At 43.8% G+C, this 19,766-nt stretch overlaps 1 protein-coding gene across 1 annotated transcript; it reads left to right on the top strand.

Annotated features, from left to right (window-relative positions):
• The first annotated feature begins 3,029 nt into the window (after nucleotides 1-3,029).
• LOC139387326 (calcium and integrin binding family member 3) lies at nucleotides 3,030-11,194 on the top strand. Its single transcript, XM_071133452.1, has 6 exons — nucleotides 3,030-3,080; nucleotides 4,354-4,388; nucleotides 4,885-4,996; nucleotides 5,445-5,592; nucleotides 10,599-10,794; nucleotides 11,173-11,194. Exons 1-6 carry the CDS (start codon nucleotides 3,030-3,032, stop codon nucleotides 11,192-11,194), a joined length of 564 nt encoding a protein of 187 aa, XP_070989553.1.
• The last annotated feature ends 8,572 nt before the right edge of the window (nucleotides 11,195-19,766 follow it).

The raw sequence follows: 19,766 nt of genomic DNA, 5'->3' as shown, positions 1-19,766 counted from the left end.
ATGGGTGAATGAGTGGGTGAGTGTGTATGGATGAATGACAGTTTATTTTTTCTCCCCAATTTCGTGGTATCCAATTGTTTTAGTAGCTACTATCTTGTCTCATCTCTACAACTCCCGTACGGGCTCGGGAGAGACGAAGGTCATGCGCCCTCCGATACACAACCCAACCAAGCCGCACTGCTTCTTAACACAGCACCATCCAACCCGGAAGCCAGCCGCACCAATGTGTCGGAGGAAACACTGTGCACCTGGCAACCTTGGTTAGCGCGGCCCGCCACAGGAGATGCTGGTGCACAAGGATTTCCTTACCGGACAAGCCCTCCCTAACCTGGACGATGCTAGGCCAATTGTGCATCGCCCCACGGACCTCCCGGTCGCGGCCAGTTACGACAGAGCCTGGGCGCAAACCCAGAGTCTCTGGTGGCACAGCTGGCACTGCAGTACAGCGCCCTTAACCAATGCGCCACCCGGGAGGCCCCTGGATGAATGACAGTTTCAATCATAAGACCTTCATCAGGACCCTGAGTTCCTTCATTTATGTTATTCGGTATAGTAACAAACAATAACGTTTCCCTTAAAACCACTTCCTGAAGTCAAACCAAATATCCAGTGTGTACAGTATTTCTTATGAGTAGCCTCACCTAGATGAGGTTCCCAGGGCTGTGAGTAGTGCTTGCAGCAGGCCTACTAACAAGTAGAGGGTTCCCGTGTGTCATGGTGAGGTAAAGTAGAGGCGGTGTAACCAGACTGTGAACCAGCTGGCCTGTTATCACACACAGAGTGTGCAGCTGACATCCACCCACCTCTCCAAGATCTTCCCTGCTATCAAGGACAGGATCCTCACTGGGGCGTCCCTGATGGACGGAGACAAAGCAGAGTTGTGTTGTATTTACGTGCACCACTGCACATTGGAAAGAAAGAAACAATCCCACAGGGAAACCTCTAAGAGAGCATGAACGCAGCTTTAGGGCCACCCAGAATATACACAGGCAGAATGTTATCAAATGCCTTCGTTAGCAATTGCGTTCTAAAATTATTTATATAGTTATTATTGTTATTGTTATTATTTAAAATATATATATATACATAGCAAGATGGTCCAGACCACTATTAATGTTTTGTTTACTTACCCGATGATGGTAAGTAACCTGGCACATGATGGCTTCGTTCAGGCAGTCAAAGAAGTCCTTCAGAGGTCTTCAACTCTCTCAGGACCAGACCAGACCAAAGCCTATAGAGAAGACCACTAGACCTAGGGCATTCACCCTACTGAGGAGCCCACAACGGGCACCATGTCACCCCCGTGAACCCCTGTAGGGCTGGGTGGGCTGGAGGAGGAGGGTTGCTTTCTACTGTGCTGTCTTAGTACATGTGGGGTCAAACGACATTAGGAGGGCTAACTCGAAACTGCTGAAACTGGATTTGAAAGAACTGATTCTAACTCTGAAAGACTCCAAAATCGTCCGATTATTTCAAGCCCTATATCATTAATGGGCAACAGGCTACTTACTGGCTTTACACATCTGGCTAAAAGACTACTGTAGCTCTGTTGGCATAATTTGTATAGATAACTTTGACACATTTTGGAAACAGAGGATGCTCTAGTCTACAGGAATGACGGAATCCATCCAAATGATCTTGTTGCCTGGACTTTGTCCTCATATTTCAAGGCCGCGTTGAGACAATGACTTATTAGGGACCCGAGCCATGCTCCCTATCATTGTGTTACTGAATTGTTGTAGTGTTGCTGCAAATGTACATTGTCCCAAGGGGCGTTGAAAGTCATAATGTAAGTAATCTAATTTATGCTCGTCTATCTCCCCTGAATGCCTCTGTCAGTCCAACAGCTATTGTCAGCAATCATGCGCCCATGAACCTGAGCTATACTGTGCCTTAGTAGGAAGACCACTGTGTGCAGCTCACCCTGCACTATACAAATACATACCACTGTCATGTCTACCTCTGATAATAGCCCACATTAACATATGTAGCCAGGGAAACAAGGTTCATGAACCCTGTACTAAATGGGTATACCTAATAAACAGTCCGGTGAGTGTATATTGGGCTCTCATTATTTCTGTGACAATATAGGGCCTACTTAAACCTTTTAAACGATGCAGTGTTCTTTAATGCCAATTCAAATAAATTTTTGATTCTACTCCTCAATAGTTAAGTTGGATACAACCTATTGTGCCGGGAGTTGAATGCAGGCCCTAACAGGTGGTATTCTCATCAATGCGCCACTGCCAAGAAGAGAGGGCATGTGCAGTGACCCTAAATACCAGAACACTGGCCTTATCCAAGAGTTCACCCACGGTGTGCTGAGATGGATATAATTTCTCAACATATTGGTTGTGTCAATAATCATGTTTCAATTAACATTGGAAAAAAACGATGTCAATATAGCCAGTAAACATGTAGATATAAAATTCTCAGAGTTATACATAAATAAAACATACATTCCTCATAATCCCTCAAAAAAGTATTGCATGCCCACTCCCAAGCCCCAGTTGTAAAAGACAATGGCACCCTATTTCCCTGTATGGTGTACTACTTTTGACCACAGCCCCTACTTTTAACCAGGGGCTCCGGTCAAGTGTAGTCCAATATATAGGGAATAGGGGTCCATTTGGGACACATACAGTGTAACCTGAGAGCAGTGTGAGGCATCAGTCAGCCACAGAGCAGCACTAAAGGCTGATACAACGCTGAAGGCATGCTGGAAGACAGCCCTTATTCTCTGCTGTCAAAGCGGCTGCCATTCAGATGGTGGTGGTGGTGGTGGTGGTGGCGGTGGTGGTGGGGGGGGGGGGGGGGGAATGATGAAATGCTGCCATTATAAAGAGAACCAAAGGGCTCGGTGGCAGGAGACACCCGATCTAACCTGGCAACCTGGCCTCCCTTTGTCCCCCATGCAGCCATTTCATATCTGACATATCCACAGTCCCACCACACCACACCACACCACAGGCCTGCCTTCATACTGATACGTGCCATGGCACAGAGGCACCAGGGTGGTGGGCTGAGAAATGGGGAATAAGCAGACGATTTTCACGGCGCAGCAGCTTGATGCGTATCAGGTCGGTGTGTGTGTGTGTGTGTGTGTGTGTGTGTGTGTGTGTGTGTGTGTGTGTGTGTGTGTGTGTGTGTGTGTGTGTGTGTGTGTGTGTGTGTGTGTGTGTGTGTGTGTGTGTTGTGTGTGTGTGTGTGTGTGTGTGTGTGTGTGTGTGTGCGTGCGTGTTTGTGTTTGTGTGTGTGTGTGTGTGTGTGTGTGTGTGCGTGTGTGTGTGTGTATTTATTTAACCCCCTCAGTGTGGTGATGACTAACTTTCTTCAGATAGCTTATTGATTGAGACAAATTGCTTCACCCGTCTAGCTTGGTGTTGCTTTCATGTGGGTACTGTACTTAGTGGTATTGTAATTTGTGATTGGGGGTACTGTAATTAGTGAATAGGGTTATTGTAATTTGTGATTGGGGTACTGTAATTAGTGAATGGGGGTATTGTAATTTGTGATTGGGATACTGTAATTAGTGGAAGGGGGTACTGTAATTAGTGAATGGGGGTACTGTAATTAGTGAATGGGGTACTGTAATTAGTGAATTGGGGGGTACTGTAATTAGTGAATCGGGGTACTGTAATTAGTGAATGGGGGTACTGTAATTAGTGGATGGGGTACTGTAATTAGTGAATGGAGTTATTTGTGATTGGGGTACTGTAATTAGTGATACAGTGAACACTGTAATTAGGTCTGTAATTAGTGAATGGGGGTACTGTAATTAGTGGATGGGGTACTGTAATTAGTGAATGGAGTGCATTGATACAAAACACAGGTCTTGGCACACTTCCTTTGCAGCTCTATTTACTAAGAAAACAGACACAGCAAACAGAGAAACGGTTAAGTGCTTAATGTGATGTTATGGTCTAATTCAGGTCTAACAAACCAACGCTAGTGAGACAACCACAGCACAATGTTTAATCTGAGCCACAAGTCACTTTCTTAAAAGGAAAAAGGAACCTCTTGAATTGTTGCAGCTGTGAATCATTATTTTTTTTAATAGCGTTTTGGGACTCCCGAGTGGCGCAGCGGTCTAAGGCACTACATCTCAGTGCTAGAGGCATCACTACAGACCCTGGTTCGATTCCAGGCTGTATCACAACCGGCTGTGATTGGGAGTCCCGTAGGGGCGGCGCGCAATTGGCCCAGTGTCGTCTGGGTTAGGGTTCGGCCGGGTTAGGGTTCGGCCGGGGTAGGGTTCGGCCGGGGTAGGCCATCATTGTTAATAAGAATGTCTTCTTGCCTACTTCAATACAGATTAAATAAAATACATTTAAAAAAATGTTGCATTTGCAGGACTGCACATTCTTCACAAGGAAGGAAATTCTAAGGTGAGAGGAAGCTCCTACATGATGTTTAGAACTAGTTAAGTATTCAGTATAACTAACTAAGCCTAGGCAGAATATGACACTTAACCACTGATAAGTTCTTAACCACTTGCAAATGTAGCTGCTTGGATTTTGTTCAGTTCTGCATCGTGAAACCTTTCACTAGGATGAAAGTTATTCTGTACACACACACATGTAACAGTAGACCAGAGATACTGGGACATACATACTGTATTGTTATCTGAGCTCACATGTCAAAACAAAAGCCTGAGACCAACGCTTCTGCTGTACACATTGCTTAGGTTGAATATACTGTATTTACTGCAGTTTCAACACAGTTGTTTACTAGAATTTAACAGTACATTTATATTTGTTCACTTCACAAATTGACCTGCTATTCTTTGAAATCTCTTATTATTTGATTTTATATAGAAAGTGGATATTATCCAGTCTGCACATCTGATATACTTCAGGTTCAACTTTCTTTCCCCCCTCCTAGACTATTCGACCGTTATCGAGACTTGGCACCACAGCTCGTTCCTCTCGACTACACAGACCAGCCAGATGTGAGGCTACCATACGAGCTCATTGGCAGCATGCCAGAACTGAAGGTATACCCTCTGTCCCGTGTTTGCACACACATATTAGTGGATAAGTCCCAAATGACAACTTGTTCCCTTTCTACTGCACCTGTTTTGACCCTAAACGCTATCTAGGGCATAGGGTACAATTTGGAATGTGTCCATCCATTATTAATATACAACTAATTGACAGTAGTCTCTGAACGGTTGGCTATATGTTATCTGACTCTAATAAACCACAAGAAGGCCAGGGCGACCTACAGGGCACTGAGTACGACTGGGTCCACTATGAGCTTCTTTACAGAAACACACATTTCCTCACAACGACAACAGCAGAAACAACTGATATCGACGCAGTACTCTTGTATTTCCCATCCTGTCCCTTCTGGCATATTCCCTGTGATTGTGTTAGCTCCCCCAAAGCGAACGTCAAAGCTTTAGCTCAGCGTGCTAACGCAGTCAATGTGTCTCTCCTCAGGACAACCCGTTCCGCCAGAGGATCGCTGAGGTTTTCTCGGAGGACGGAGAAGGAAACATGACCCTGGATGACTTCCTGGATATGTTCTCCGTGCTGAGTGAGATGGCTCCACGAGATCTGAAGGCCTACTATGCATTTAAAATCTACGGTCAGTGTGTGAGATGTGTGTGCCTTTAATAACATCTACCATCAGCAGGTCAGAAATACTTCTGGTTTGCTCTCAAAACAGTTTTGGTTATGTGAAACAATCTGCCCAGCAAGAAATAATATAATTTTAACATAATCAGCACCTTGATGTTTGGTATTTGGTATTTTATTAGGATCCCCATTAGCTGTTGCAAAAGCAGCAGCTACTCTTCCTGGGGTCCAACGCAGAACAGGAAACATGATATAATACAGAACATTAAATAGACAAGAACAGCTCAAGGACAGAACTACATAAATAGCTACATATTAGTACATACACACAGAATATCTAGGTCCAATAGGGGAGAGGCGTTGTGCCGTGAGGTGTTTCTTCATCTGTTTTTTAAAAACCAGGTTTGCTGTTTATTTGAGCAATATGAGATGGAACGAAGTTCGATACAAAATGGCGCTATGTAATACTGTACGCTATCTTGAATTTGTTCTGGATTTAGGGACCGTGAAAAGATCCCTGCTGGCATGTCTGGTGGGATAAGTCTGTATGTCAGAGCCAGTGGTGGGCCGTCAGGGCCAGCAAGGCCTTCTCTGCTGGCCTAAACATCATCAGAATATAATTGTTTTTTAAATATATTTTCCCACAAATATGTATTAAATTATTCCCCAGAGTAAGAGTTATACTCTTCATTTCATAGCCTTCCTCTTGGTTGCACTGCTTCCAGCCCCAGGTTGATATTTGGAGGGCTGGTCTTTATGTTAGATCTTTTATCCAATCATATTCAGCCATCATGTGTTGCCAGGGGTCTAAAATCTGCCCTCAGGCCTTCAGAATCAACAGTGCGGGCGCTTGCAGCTTAAAGTGAATGGAAATGAAAATTTAGTGTCAACCAATCAGCTTTAGAGTTGGCCATTGTACGCCTGCTGGCTGGCTCCAGTGTTACACAGCTAGCAGGCGTATTGGATTACCAATATTGAGAGGCAGGTCCTATATGGGCAGGTCTATGCAGAACCTCAGAACTAGGAAACTGAATTTGATAAACTAATTAATTTGCGTACTACTAAGCTGTTTTTTCAACCCACAATGGCGGAAGGAGGAGAAGATATCGATTTGGTCGAGGATATAATTATAACGCCTTTCTCAAGACAAACTTTTCAAGAAAAGTTAGACATTGTCAGGAGAGGTCGCCCGACGCCGACACTACAAAGCCTGTCACAGGCGGGAAAGGGGTTTGTTCGCCACTTCCAAAGTTCCAACTACGAGCGCTATCAATAGCTCACAGGCTCCGAGAAGCACTGCAAACTGTACTGCTGGGAATGCCTATTATTTGCAAGTGATCGATTTGGTGTTTGGAGCCACACTGGCTTTGCAAACCTGAGTTGTCTAACCAAGGCAGCAACGAGACACCAAAGTACGGCTGGGCACTTACAAGCAATGGTGCCTTTGAAAACTTTTGGGGACACCCGAGTGGATCTACAGCTCAACGAACAAGCGCGCAGGGCAACGGGAGCTGCACAATGAAAAGGTATTGCACTCTTCCCCTACAATTCTCTGAATAAAAATGTCAATTTCAAGGTGACGCAATGCCTGGTTATACTGCGTTTCTGTCTAAATGTATAGTGTCTAGAGCCATGGCATCATAATGATGGTAATAAGAGGTGGATTAATTCTGTGTAGGACCTCACTGAAGGCCCAGGCCCCAGGCCCACGGCACGCCACTGGTCAGAGCTGTGTCTAAGTTGACTATGCAACACAATTTGGGATTTTCAACACATGAATGTTTCTAAATAGAAAGAATAAGTGGTGCAGTCAGTCTCTCCTCAACTCTTAGCCAAGAGAGACTGGCTGCATAGTATTTATATCAGCCCTCTGATTACAATGAAGAGCAAGATGCCCCACTCTGTTCTGGGCCAACTGCAGCTTAACTAGGTCTTTCCTTGCAGCACTGGACCACACGACTGGACAATAATCAAGATCAGACAAAACTAGAGCCTGCAGAATTTCTGGAGTGTGGTGTCAAAAAAGAAGAGCATCTCTGTATTACGGACAGACCTCTCCCCATCTTTACAACCATTGAATCTATATGTTTTGACCATGACAGTTTACAATCTAAGGTAACGCCATTTAGTCTCCTCAACTTGTTCAACAGCCACACCATTCATTACCAGATTCTGCTGAGATCTAGAACTTAGGGAATGATTTGTACCAAATACAATGCTTTTAGTTTTAGAGATGTTCAGGACCAGTTTATTACTGGCCACCCATTCCAAAAACAGACTGCAACTCTTTGTTAAGGGTTTCAGGGATTTCATTAGCTATGGTTGCTGATGTGTATATGGTTGAATCATCAGTATACATGGACACACATGCTTTGTTTAATGTCAGGTCATTGGTAAACATAGAAAAGAGTAGAGGGCCTAGAGAGCTGCCCTGCGGTACACCACACTTTACATGTTTGACATTAGAGAAGCATCCATTTAAAGAAAACCCTTTGAGTTCTATTAGATAGATAGCTCTGAATCCACGATATGGCAGAGCCTGAAAAGCCAAAACACGTACATTTCTTTCAACAACAGGTTATGGTCAATAATATCAAAGGCTGCACTGAAATCTAACAGCACAGTTCCCACAATCCTTTTATTATCAATTTATTTCAACCAATCATCAGTCATTTGTGTCAGTGCAGTGCATGTTGAGTACCCTTCTCTATAAGCATGCTTAAAGTCTGTTGTTAATTTGTTTACAGAGAAATAGCATTGTATTTGGTCAAACACAATTTTTTCTAACAGTTTGCTAAGAGCTGGCAGCAAGCTGATAGGTCTGCTGTCAGAACCAGTAAAGGCTGCTTTACCACTCTTGGGTAGCGGAATGACTTTGGCTTCGCTCCAGACCTGAGGACAAAGACTTTCCTCTAGACTCAGATTAAAACCTCTTTATCCTACCCCCTCCTTTTTCGAACATTCTGTTAAAAATCGCGCAACTTTTCAGCGTCCTGCTACTCATGTCAGGAATATAGTATATGCATATGATTAGTATGTGTGGATAGAAAACACTCTGAAGTTTCTAAAACTGGTTAAATCACGGCTGTGACTATAACAGAGCGTGTGTTTCATCGAAAAGCGCAAGAAAAACTGTTCACTGAAATCTGAAAAAAGTATCCATGCGCCCCTTTCATGGATTATTTAAAGGAAACCAAATTTAATATGGAGACGAATGCAATTCCCACAGCTTCCACACGATGTCGCCAAAAACGTAATTTTCATTGACAAAAATCCATTGAGACATTACGAATAGATCCTTGATTCCATCCAGCCTACCTCAATCGATTTTGGAAGATTGAAAAATGGACACTGTTTTCTTTTGTAGCTGCTATTGAATACAGATCGCCCAGTGATCAATTTGATCGCTTATTAACGTTTACAAATACCTAAAGTTGGGTTATAAAAGTAGGTTGAAGTTTTTTGTCAAAGAATATAGGCAACTTATATAATTTTTAAACATGACGTTGCGTGTTGGAAGAGAGCTTTTTTCGTGATGCAGACAGGCCATACAAATGGATATTTTGGGCATTCATGGACGGATTTAATCGGGAAAAAGACCAATTTGTGATGTTTATGGGACATATAGGAGTGCCAACAAAGAATATCATCAAAGGTAATGAATGTTTTATATTTTATTTCTGCGTTTTTGTGTAGCGCCGGCTACGCTAATTCTTTTGTTTACGTCGCCTTCAGGCATTTTGGGGTGTTGCATGCTATCAGATAATAGCTTCTCATGCTTTCGCCGAAAAGCATTTTAAAAATCTGACTTGTTGGCTAGATTCACAACGAGTGTAGCTTTAAATTCAATACCCTACATGTATATTTTAATGAACGTTTGAGTTTTAACGAGTACATTTAGCATTTAGCGTAGCGCATTTGCATTTCCAGGTGCCTACTTGAGACGCAGACATCTCAAGTAGGAGCAAGAAGTTAAAGATATGACAGATAGGAGTGGCTTATAGAGTCAGCTACCTTCCTCAGTAGGAGTGGCTATAGAGTCAGATACCATCCTCAGTAGCTTTCCATCTAAGTTCTCAATGCCAGGAGGTTTGTCATTATGGATTGATAACAATAATTTTTCCACCTCTCCCACACTAACTATGCAAAATTCTAACTTGCAATGCTTTTCCTTCATTATTTGTTTTTTTTAATGCATGAATACGATGGCTCACTGTTCGTTGTTGACATTTCCTGTGAAGTTCGCCAATGAAGTAATCATTCAAATAATTGGCAACATCAAATAGTTTTGTGATAAATATGCCATCTGATTCGATGAAAGATTTGCAGTAAGTCAGCCAATCAGATGCAGTGCAGCCAGACTTATTAGCCACTCATTTTGCCCCATCTCTGTGAATGATTGATAAGGGCATTATAGAGGGGCCCAAACACGCTGTATGGACAGGGCAGGCCTGTACAAAAAAAAGGCCTTGCACGGTCTGTGTTGCTAGAGTCACCCTAATTAACTGGCGATGACAGATGACGTTTCACCGCAGGCAGCTATGCAGTGACATGACCGCCCGCGGTCATGGGTCAATAAAACGCAAAGGAAGGCTCTGTTTGGAAATGTTTAGTTACAGGACAAAAAGGGAAGTCTATGCTTCCCGAAAAGCACCCTAGCCTAGTGTTCAGAGCGTTGGGTCAGTAACCAAAGGTTGCTGAATCAAATCCCTGAGCTGACAAGGTAAAAAATCTGTTATTCTGCCCCTGAGCAAGGCAGTTAACCCACTGTTCCACAGGCGCTGAAGACATGGATGTTGATTTAAGGCAGCCCCCTGTACCTCTCTGATTCAGAGGGGTTGGGTTAAATGCAGAAGACACATTTCAGTTGGTATCCCCCTTTCCCTTTAGTACACTGCTACCAGGGACCAAAGTAAGCTGTAAACTAAAAGAGGGGAATGTGAACTTTAATCTTTAACTGATCATTTGAATAATGACATCCTACTACTGTTTCTGTTCCTCCTCCAATCCTCTCAGACTTCAACAATGATGACTTCCTGTGTAAGTCTGACCTGGAGAAGACGCTGAACAAGCTGACGCGGAATGAGCTAACGGAGGACGAGGTCAGGATGGTATGTGAGAAGGTGATCGACGAGGCCGACCTGGACAACGATGGACGTCTCTCACTGGAGGACTTCCAGCACATGATCGTCCGTGCTCCAGACTTCCTCAGGTCTGCAGTAGTTGTCACCTAACCAATGGCCAAGCGGTTTTTTCCTGGGCAGTTCTTAACTTTAATTTAGCGAAACAACTGGGAACTCAGGAAAAAAATAATCTCGGACTGGGAAAATCATGACATCAGTGATCTTTAGGTCGGGAAGTCAGAGCTCTAGGATGATGTCAGAGTTTCCGACTTGTAATTCTGAGTTGGATGACTGTTCAAAAAAAAATTTGCAGTTGGGTGTTGTCTTGAACGCACTGAAGTTGGAGGTTTCCCAGTTCTAAGTTGTCTTGAACACGGTGAAGTCGGAGGTTTCCCAATTCTGAGTTGTCTTGAATGCAGCATAACTCATTTAGAACAAATTCTAACATGTTGACTTTTCTTCCACAGCACCTTCCATATAAGGATATGAAGACTAAAGAGATGCCATGGACACTACCACCATGGATCCAAACATTTTCTCTACCAAAGATGTTAGAGGGACCTTTAAAGTGTGCACTATGCAGGCTTAGGCTAGTTGTTTTTTACTTTGATGTAGGCCGGAGACAGCCCACTGACCTGTTGACAGCTGAATAGTCTATTATTATAGAGCTATTGTAGCTATCAGGACAGGGCTCATTAGCTATGACGGCCAACAGTTGATTTGTATTCTCTTCTATGAAGGCTCAGTTACACCAGGCTATAAAATAAACATCTTCCCCCATATTTCACTGAACCATGGAGGGGCAGTGGAGGGTGAGGCATCTGTGTCATGTATGAATTAACGCTCCATTATAAAATCATGGGTTCAGCTAACAGTCGATTGTGCTTTAATCATTCTGGATACATTCATACAATGTCATTTAAAGAGGCAATCTGAGATTCAAACAACAACAAAGCAGTCGTGCACCCCAACTCTTCTTTGGTAAACAGCTGAGGGATGGGCTGGAGAAATGTAACCACTCTCAAATTCATAGATGAAGCTATGGATGCGAGGACCGACCATCCATGAGATCAAAATTATAGTTTCAAGCTATACCGTGTTTGTTTACAATTATGTTGTTTACATATTTTTTTTAGTAAAACAAGCTTGTATTTGGGGTTCTGATGGGGATAAGACAGTCAAACTAAGCTCATGAGGAATGTACACGTTTATTCTTCAATAATCAGTGACTATATATTAAGATTAAAGTCCAAAAATGTATGTACCAATTCCAGATTGTATGTACCAATTCCAGATTGTATGTACCAATTCCAGATTGTATGTACCAATTCCAGATTGCCCCTTTGAAGAAAAAAAATGACTCACAGCTCTTTAAAATTATTTTATTTTATTCAATCAAAGTGCAGATATCTACAAAACTGTAGATCAATTTCAATATGATTGTATTAAGTACAGTACAATTACAGTAGATCTCTTCTCTGTTTTGAATGTGATATATTAAAAACAGCATTTTATATTTTCTTAAAATGTCATTTCTTTCTCATGGTGTACCTCACAATCGACAATGGAATAAAGATGTGGTCATAAAAAAAAGCAATGTAAGTGATATGCATTTAGGGGTGAACTCTGACTTTTCCTAAACCTATTTTTCCACTTAGTCATGCATTGGTGTCAAGAGGAAGTTCGACACGTACTGACAGAAAGAACAAGGAGGGATAGATAACACATTTTAGAGGTAGTTTTGACAGAAAATGTTTTGACTAAAATGACACACACCTGTCTTTTTCTACTCTGTTGTAAGATGTCAAGTTTAAGGAGCTCCTTTAGCACCTCGGACTCAGTGACTGCCTGCAGGGTGAAACTTTGTAGCAGGGCAGGGGAAAAAGAGGGAGAAGCATCGGGGATAGCCACATTAGAAGGGTTGGGAGATGAGGAAATGTTGGACGGGCAAGGAGGCATGGCTGAGTCAAATAGGAATCCTGACTTAATGAAGGTGTGATTAAAGAGCTCAGCCATGTGCTCCTAGTCAGTAACAGCCACATCATCAACTTTAAGGGACATGGGCTCCTAGTCAGTAACAGCCACATCATCAACTTTAAGGGACATGGGCTCCTAGTCAGTAACAGCCACATCATCAACTTTAAGAGACATGTGCTCCTAGTCAGTAACAGCCACATCATCAACTTTAAGGGACATGTGCTTCTCGTCAGTAACAGCCACATCATCAACTTTAAGGGACATGTGCTTCTCGTCAGTAACAGCCACATCATCAACTTTAAGGGACATGTGCTCCTAGTCAGTAACAGCCACATCATCAACTTTAAGGGACATGTGATCCTAGTCAGTAACAGCCACATCATCAATTTTAAGGGACATGTGCTCCTTGTCAGTAACAGCCACATCATCAACTTTAAGGGACATGTGCTCCTAGTCAGTAACAACCACATCATCAACTTTAAGGGACATGTGCTTCTCGTCAGTAACAGCCACATCATCAACTTTAAGGGACATGTGCTTCTAGTCAGTAACAGCCACATCATCAACATTAAGGGACATGTGCTCCTAGTCAGTAACAGCCACATCATCAACTTTAAGGGACATGTGCTCCTAGTCAGAAACAGCCACATCATCAACTTTAAGGGACATGGGCTCCTTGTCAGTAACAGCCACATCATCAACTTTAAGGGACATGTGCTCCTAGTCAGTAACAGCCACATCATCAACTTTAAGGGACATGTGCTCCTAGTCAGTAACAGCCACATCATCAACTTTAAGGGACATGTGCTTCTAGTCAGTAACAGCCACATCATCAACATTAAGGGACATGTGCTCCTTGTCAGTAACAGCCACATCATCAACTTTAAGGGACATGTGCTCCTAGTCAGTAACAGCCACATCATCAACTTTAAGGGACATGTGCTTCTCGTCAGTAACAGCCACATCATCAACTTTAAGGGACATGTGCTTCTCGTCAGTAACAGCCACATCATCAACTTTAAGGGACATGTGCTTCTCGTCAGTAACAGCCACATCATCAACATTAAGGGACATGTGCACCTAGTCAGTAACAGCCACATCATCAACTTTAAGGGACATGTGCTTCTCGTCAGTAACAGCCACATCATCAACTTTAAGGGACATGTGCTTCTCGTCAGTAACAGCCACATCATCAACATTAAGGGACATGTGCTCCTAGTCAGTAACAGCCACATCATCAACTTTAAGGGACATGTGCTTCTAGTCAGTAACAGCCACATCATCAACTTTAAGGGACATGTGCTCCTAGTCAGTAACAGCCACATCATCAACTTTAAGCCACATCATCAACTTTAAGGGACATGTGCTCCTAGTCAGTAACAGCCACATCATCAACTTTAAGGGACATGTGCTCCTAGTCAGTAACAGTCAGTCATCAACTTTAAGGGACATGTGCTCCTAGTCAGTCATCAACTTTAAGGGACATGTGCTTCTATCAGTAACAGCCACATCATCAACTTTAAGGGACATGTGCTCCTAGTCAGTAACAGCCACATCATCAACTTTAAGGGACATGTGCTTCTCGTCAGTAACAGCCACATCATCAACTTTAAGGGACATGTGCTCCTAGTCAGTAACAGCCACATCATCAACTTTAAGGGACATGTGCTCCTAGTCAGTAACAGCCACATCATCAACATTAAGGGACATGTGCTCCTAGTCAGTAACAGCCACATCATCAACTTTAAGGGACATGTGCTCCTAGTCAGTCATCAACAAGGGACCACATCATCAACATTAAGGGACATGTGCTCCTAGTCAGTAACAACCACATCATCAACTTTAAGGGACATGTGCTCCTAGTCAGTAACAGCCACATCATCAACATTAAGGGACATGTGCTCCTAGTCAGTAACAGCCACATCATCAACATTAAGGGACATGTGCTCCTAGTCAGTAACAGCCACATCATCAACATTAAGGGACATGTGCTCCTAGTCAGTAACAGCCACATCATCAACATTAAGGGACATGTGCTCCTAGTCAGTAACAGCCACATCATCAACTTTAAGGGACATGTGCTCCTAGTCAGTAACAGCCACATCATCAACTTTAAGGGACATGTGCTCCTAGTCAGTAACAGCCACATCATCAACTTTAAGGGACATGTGCTTCTCGTCAGTAACAGCCACATCATCAACATTAAGGGACATGTGCTTCTCAGTCAGTAACAGCCACATCATCAACTTTAAGGGACATGTGCTCCTAGTCAGTAACAGCCACATCATCAACTTTAAGGGACATGTGCTCCTAACATGTGCTCCTTGTCAGTAACAGTCATCAACTTAAGGGACATGTGCTCCTAGTCAGTAACAGCCACATCATCAACATTAAGGGACATGTGCTCCTAAGTAACAGCCACATCATCAACTTTAAGGGACATGTGCTCCTAGTCAGTCAGTAACAGCCACATCATCAACATTAAGGGACATGTGCTCCTAGTCAGTAACAACCACATCATCAACTTTAAGGGACATGTGCTTCTCGTCAGTAACAGCCACATCATCAACTTTAAGGGACATGTGCTCCTAGTCAGTAACAGCCACATCATCAACTTTAAGGGACATGTGCTCCTAGTCAGTAACAGCCACATCATCAACATTAAGGGACATGTGCTTCTAGTCAGTAACAACCACATCATCAACTTTAAGGGACATGTGCTCCTAGTCAGTAACAGCCACATCATCAACATTAAGGGACATGTGCTCCTAGTCAGTAACAGCCACATCATCAACATTAAGGGACATGTGCTCCTAGTCAGTAACAGCCACATCATCAACTTTAAGGGACATGTGCTCCTAGTCAGTGTGCTCCTAGTCAGTAACAGCCACATCATCAACATTAAGGGACATGTGCTCCTAGTCAGTAACAGCCACATCATCAACATTAAGGGACATGTGCTCCTAGTCAGTAGCAGCCACATCATCAACATTAAGGGACATGGGCTCCTAGTCAGTAACAGCCACATCATCAACATTAAGGGACATGTGCTCCTAGTCAGTAACAACCACATCATCAACTTTAAGGGACATGTGCTCCTAGTCAGTAACAGCCACATCATCAACTTTAAGGGACATGTGCTTCTCGTCAGTAACAGCCACATCATCAACTTTAAGGGACATGTGCTTCTCGTCAGTAACAGCCACATCATCAACATTAAGGGACATGTGCTTCTCGTCAGTAACAGCCACATCATCAACATTAAGGGACATGTGCTCCTAGTCAGTAACAGCCACATCATCAACTTTAAGGGACATGTGCTTCTAGTCAGTAACAGCCACATCATCAACTTTAAGGGACATGTGCTTCTCGTCAGTAACCGCCACATCATCAACTTTAAGGGACATGTGCTCCTAGTCAGTAACAGCCACATCATCAACTTTAAGGGACATGTGCTCCTAGTCAGTAACAGCCACATCATCAACATTAAGGGACATGTGCTCCTAGTCAGTAACAACCACATCATCAACTTTAAGGGACATGTGCTCCTAGTCAGTAACAGCCACATCATCAACATTAAGGGACATGGGCTCCTTGTCAGTAACAGCCACATCATCAACTTTAAGGGACATGTGCTTCTCGTCAGTAACAGCCACATCATCAACTTTAAGGGACATGTGCTCCTAGTCAGTAACAGCCACATCATCAACTTTAAGGGACATGTGCTCCTAGTCAGTAACAGCCACATCATCAACTTTAAGGGACATGTGCTCCTAGTCAGTAACAGCCACATCATCAACTTTAAGGGACATGTGCTCCTAGTCAGTAACAGGCACATCATCAACATTAAGGGACATGTGCTCCTAGTCAGTAACAGCCACATCATCAACATTAAGGGACATGTGCTCCTTGTCAGTAACAGCCACATCATCAACTTTAAGGGACATGTGCTCCTAGTCAGTAACAGCCACATCATCAACTTTAAGGGACATGTGCTCCTAGTCAGTAACAACCACATCATCAACATTAAGGGACATGTGCTCCTAGTCAGTAACAGCCACATCATCAACTTTAAGGGACATGTGCTCCTAGTCAGTAACAACCACATCATCAACATTAAGGGACATGTGCTCCTAGTCAGTAACAGCCACATCATCAACTTTAAGGGACATGTGCTCCTAGTCAGTAACAGCCACATCATTAACTTTAAGGGACATGGGCAGCTGTGAGAAGGGTTTGTTCTCCAGGTCTTTCACCGTTTTCCAGAACTTCTTGGGGTTAGACCCAAAGAGAGAGAACTGTTCCATAAAGTAACTAATTTTGGCCTTCCGGAAAGCCTGAGTGCTCTTATTTCTCATTTGAAAGAATGAGAGCCAGTCAGCCTGAGTATGCGTGTGCCGAGCCTTTCGCCAAATGCAATTATTGAGGTGGAGTAACTCTGCAAGATCACTGTCAAACCAGGGGCTGAACCTGTTTTTAATTCTCATGTTATTTATGGGGGCGTGTTTGTTAACAATACCACTGAAAATATACCAAAAGAAAGTCCAAGCGTCTTCGACAGAGGGGATCAATCTGATTCTACACCATTTTACAGAGGCCAGTTCATGAAGGAAGGCTTGCTCAATAATTATTTTTATCGTCTATGACAAATCAGGACAGGTCGTTTCACTGAGCAGCCATTACAAACACAGGCTGTAAAACAGTGATCACTAAGGTCATTACTGAAAACACCAGACTGATACCTATCAGGATTATTTGTGAGGATAACATCGAGGAGAGCAGCCTTTTTTCTAGGTGTTTGAAGTCATACCTTGTGGGATTGGTGATAATCTGAGAAAGATTTAGGGAGTCCCATTGCTTTAGGACTTGGTCAGGTGGTTTAAGCATGTCCCAGTTTAGGTCACCTAGCAGGACAAATTTAGACTTAGTGTAAGGGGCCAGGAGAGAGCTTAGGGCAGGTAGGGTACAGGCCGGTGCTAATGGAGGACGATAGCACCCAGCAACAGTCAACAAAGAGCTATTTGAAAGGTTAATGCTTAAAAGTAAATCAAATTGTTTGGGAACAGACTTGATGGAGACAACCGAGCACTGAAGGTGATCCTTGGTAAAGATTGCCACTCCTCCACCTTTGGAAGATCTGTCTTGCTGAAAAAAGTTATAACCAGAAAGGTTAACATCAGTATTCAAAACACTCTTAACCACGTCTCAGTAATGACCAACACATCTGGATTGGAGCTATGAACCCACACTTTCAATTGATCCATTTTATGTAATAAGCTTCAATTGTTAACATGCAGAAAAACCAGGCTTTTACGAGAGCAGAAATCAGTGAAGCAGATATCAGAGCGCAAGTAAGAATTGGGGCTAGCAACAATAGATGGGTCAGGGTGTACATGCACATTTCCAGATATCATCAGCAGTAATACAATCAGGGCACAGCAGAGGGCAGGGAGAGCTCTGCAGTGCTGATTTATGACATCTGAATGTGCATCAGATGGTAACAAGATCATATTGTACAGCAATTTCACCAAGTAACATGAATACAAAGCTGGAGAGAGGTGGTTAGAATAGGATGGGAGGCCAAAAGTCTGTGTAACCAATAGAGAGTCAGAGTCCCAAGTGTGGGAACAAACATAGTCTGTCCCAATGTTGGGTAAAGAAAGTTTGTAGTCAACAAAGTATTCAGGAGTCATGAAGTAAATAGCAAAAAAGCAAAATGCACAATAATTAAAAAATACATATAACTAACGACTTGGCTCCCATTGTAAGTTCAGAGTCACTCACCCAAACAGTGCCTGTGTGCTGGAGGCGAGAGAAAGCTCGGGAGAGAGGGGGGAGTGTGGTGGAGGTACCTGTACCAGACAGGGGGAGACAGGTCATGGCAGACGGTGAACAGAGAGGGGGGAGTGTGGTGGAGGTACCTGTACCAGACAGGGGGAGACAGACCAGGGCAGATGGTGAACAGAGAGGGGTGAGTGTGGTGGGGGTACCTGTACCAGACAGGGGGAGACAGGCCAGGGCAGACTGTGAACAGAGAGGGGTGAGTGTGGTGGAGGTACCTGTACCAGACAGGGGGAGACAGGCCAGGGAGAGAGGGGTGAGTGTGGTGGAGGTACCTGAACAGAGAGGGGTGAGTGTGGTGGAGGTACCAGACAGGGGGAGACAGGCCAGGGCAGACGGTGAACAGAGGGGTGAGTGTGGTGGGGGTACCAGACAGGGGGAGACAGGCCAGGGAGAGAGGGGGAGTGTACCTGTACCAGACAGGGGGAGACAGACCCTGTACCAGACAGGGGGAGACAGGCCAGGGGACGGTGAGTGTGTGGTGGGGGTAGGTGAGTGTGGTGGAGGTACCTGTACCAAACAGGGGGAGACAGGCCAGGGCAGACGGTGAACAGAGAGGGGTGAGTGTGGTGGGGGTACCTGTACCAGACAGGGGGAGACAGGCCAGGGAGAGAGGGGTGAGTGTGGTGGGGGTACCTGTACCAGACAGGGGGAGACAGACCAGGGCAGACGGTGAAGAGATCGCCAGGTGGAATCCAAGCAGCAGTGCAGCAGGCATTGGGAGTAGGTGTCACACCCACTTGGGAGAAGCTTTTATTTCTGTAGGCAAATTTCCTGTAGAAAATGCCAGTGATGGTCTTTGAACAGTAGGAGGGGACTTCTGAGGATGCTTCAAAGACTCCTGACACTTGTTGGGCCCAAAGGCCTTTTACTTCACACCTTAGTGCTAATTGAATTGGTATCTGGCTCAATTCCTGGTTGGAATGGTGTCCTCGGGACTCTGCTGTTTGTTGGCTAGAGCACCCTCCGTAAAGCTTGGAAAAATAAAACCTTGGCAGCAGTAATCTCTTTGGTCAAAATTAGGTTGTAGGTTTGGAGTTTTGATCTGGAGCGAAGGCCATGCTGTGGAGTGTTGCATCCTACATACAGTTGAAGTTGGAAGTTTACATACACCTTAGCCAAATACATTTAAACTCAGTTTTTCATAATTCCTGACACTTAATCCTAGTAAAAGGTCCCCTGTTTTAGATCAGTTAGGATCACCACTTTATTTTAAGAATGTGAAATGTCAGAATAATAGTAG

The sequence above is a fragment of the Oncorhynchus clarkii genome, chromosome 28 (genome assembly GCF_045791955.1).
Source record: "Oncorhynchus clarkii lewisi isolate Uvic-CL-2024 chromosome 28, UVic_Ocla_1.0, whole genome shotgun sequence".
Lineage (NCBI taxonomy): Eukaryota > Metazoa > Chordata > Actinopteri > Salmoniformes > Salmonidae > Oncorhynchus > Oncorhynchus clarkii.
This window is presented reverse-complemented; position numbering and strand designations above follow the sequence as displayed.

Bases quoted from the DNA above. Each gene is read 5' to 3' on its own strand.
- LOC139387326 (XM_071133452.1), top strand. From the start codon at position 3,030: ATGGGGAATAAGCAGACGATTTTCACGGCGCAGCAGCTTGATGCGTAT. The intron at 4,997-5,444 runs GTATACCCTCTG...GTCTCTCCTCAG, and splicing joins GCAGCATGCCAGAACTGAAG to GACAACCCGTTCCGCCAGAG. The intron at 5,593-10,598 runs GTCAGTGTGTGA...CAATCCTCTCAG, and splicing joins CTATGCATTTAAAATCTACG to ACTTCAACAATGATGACTTC.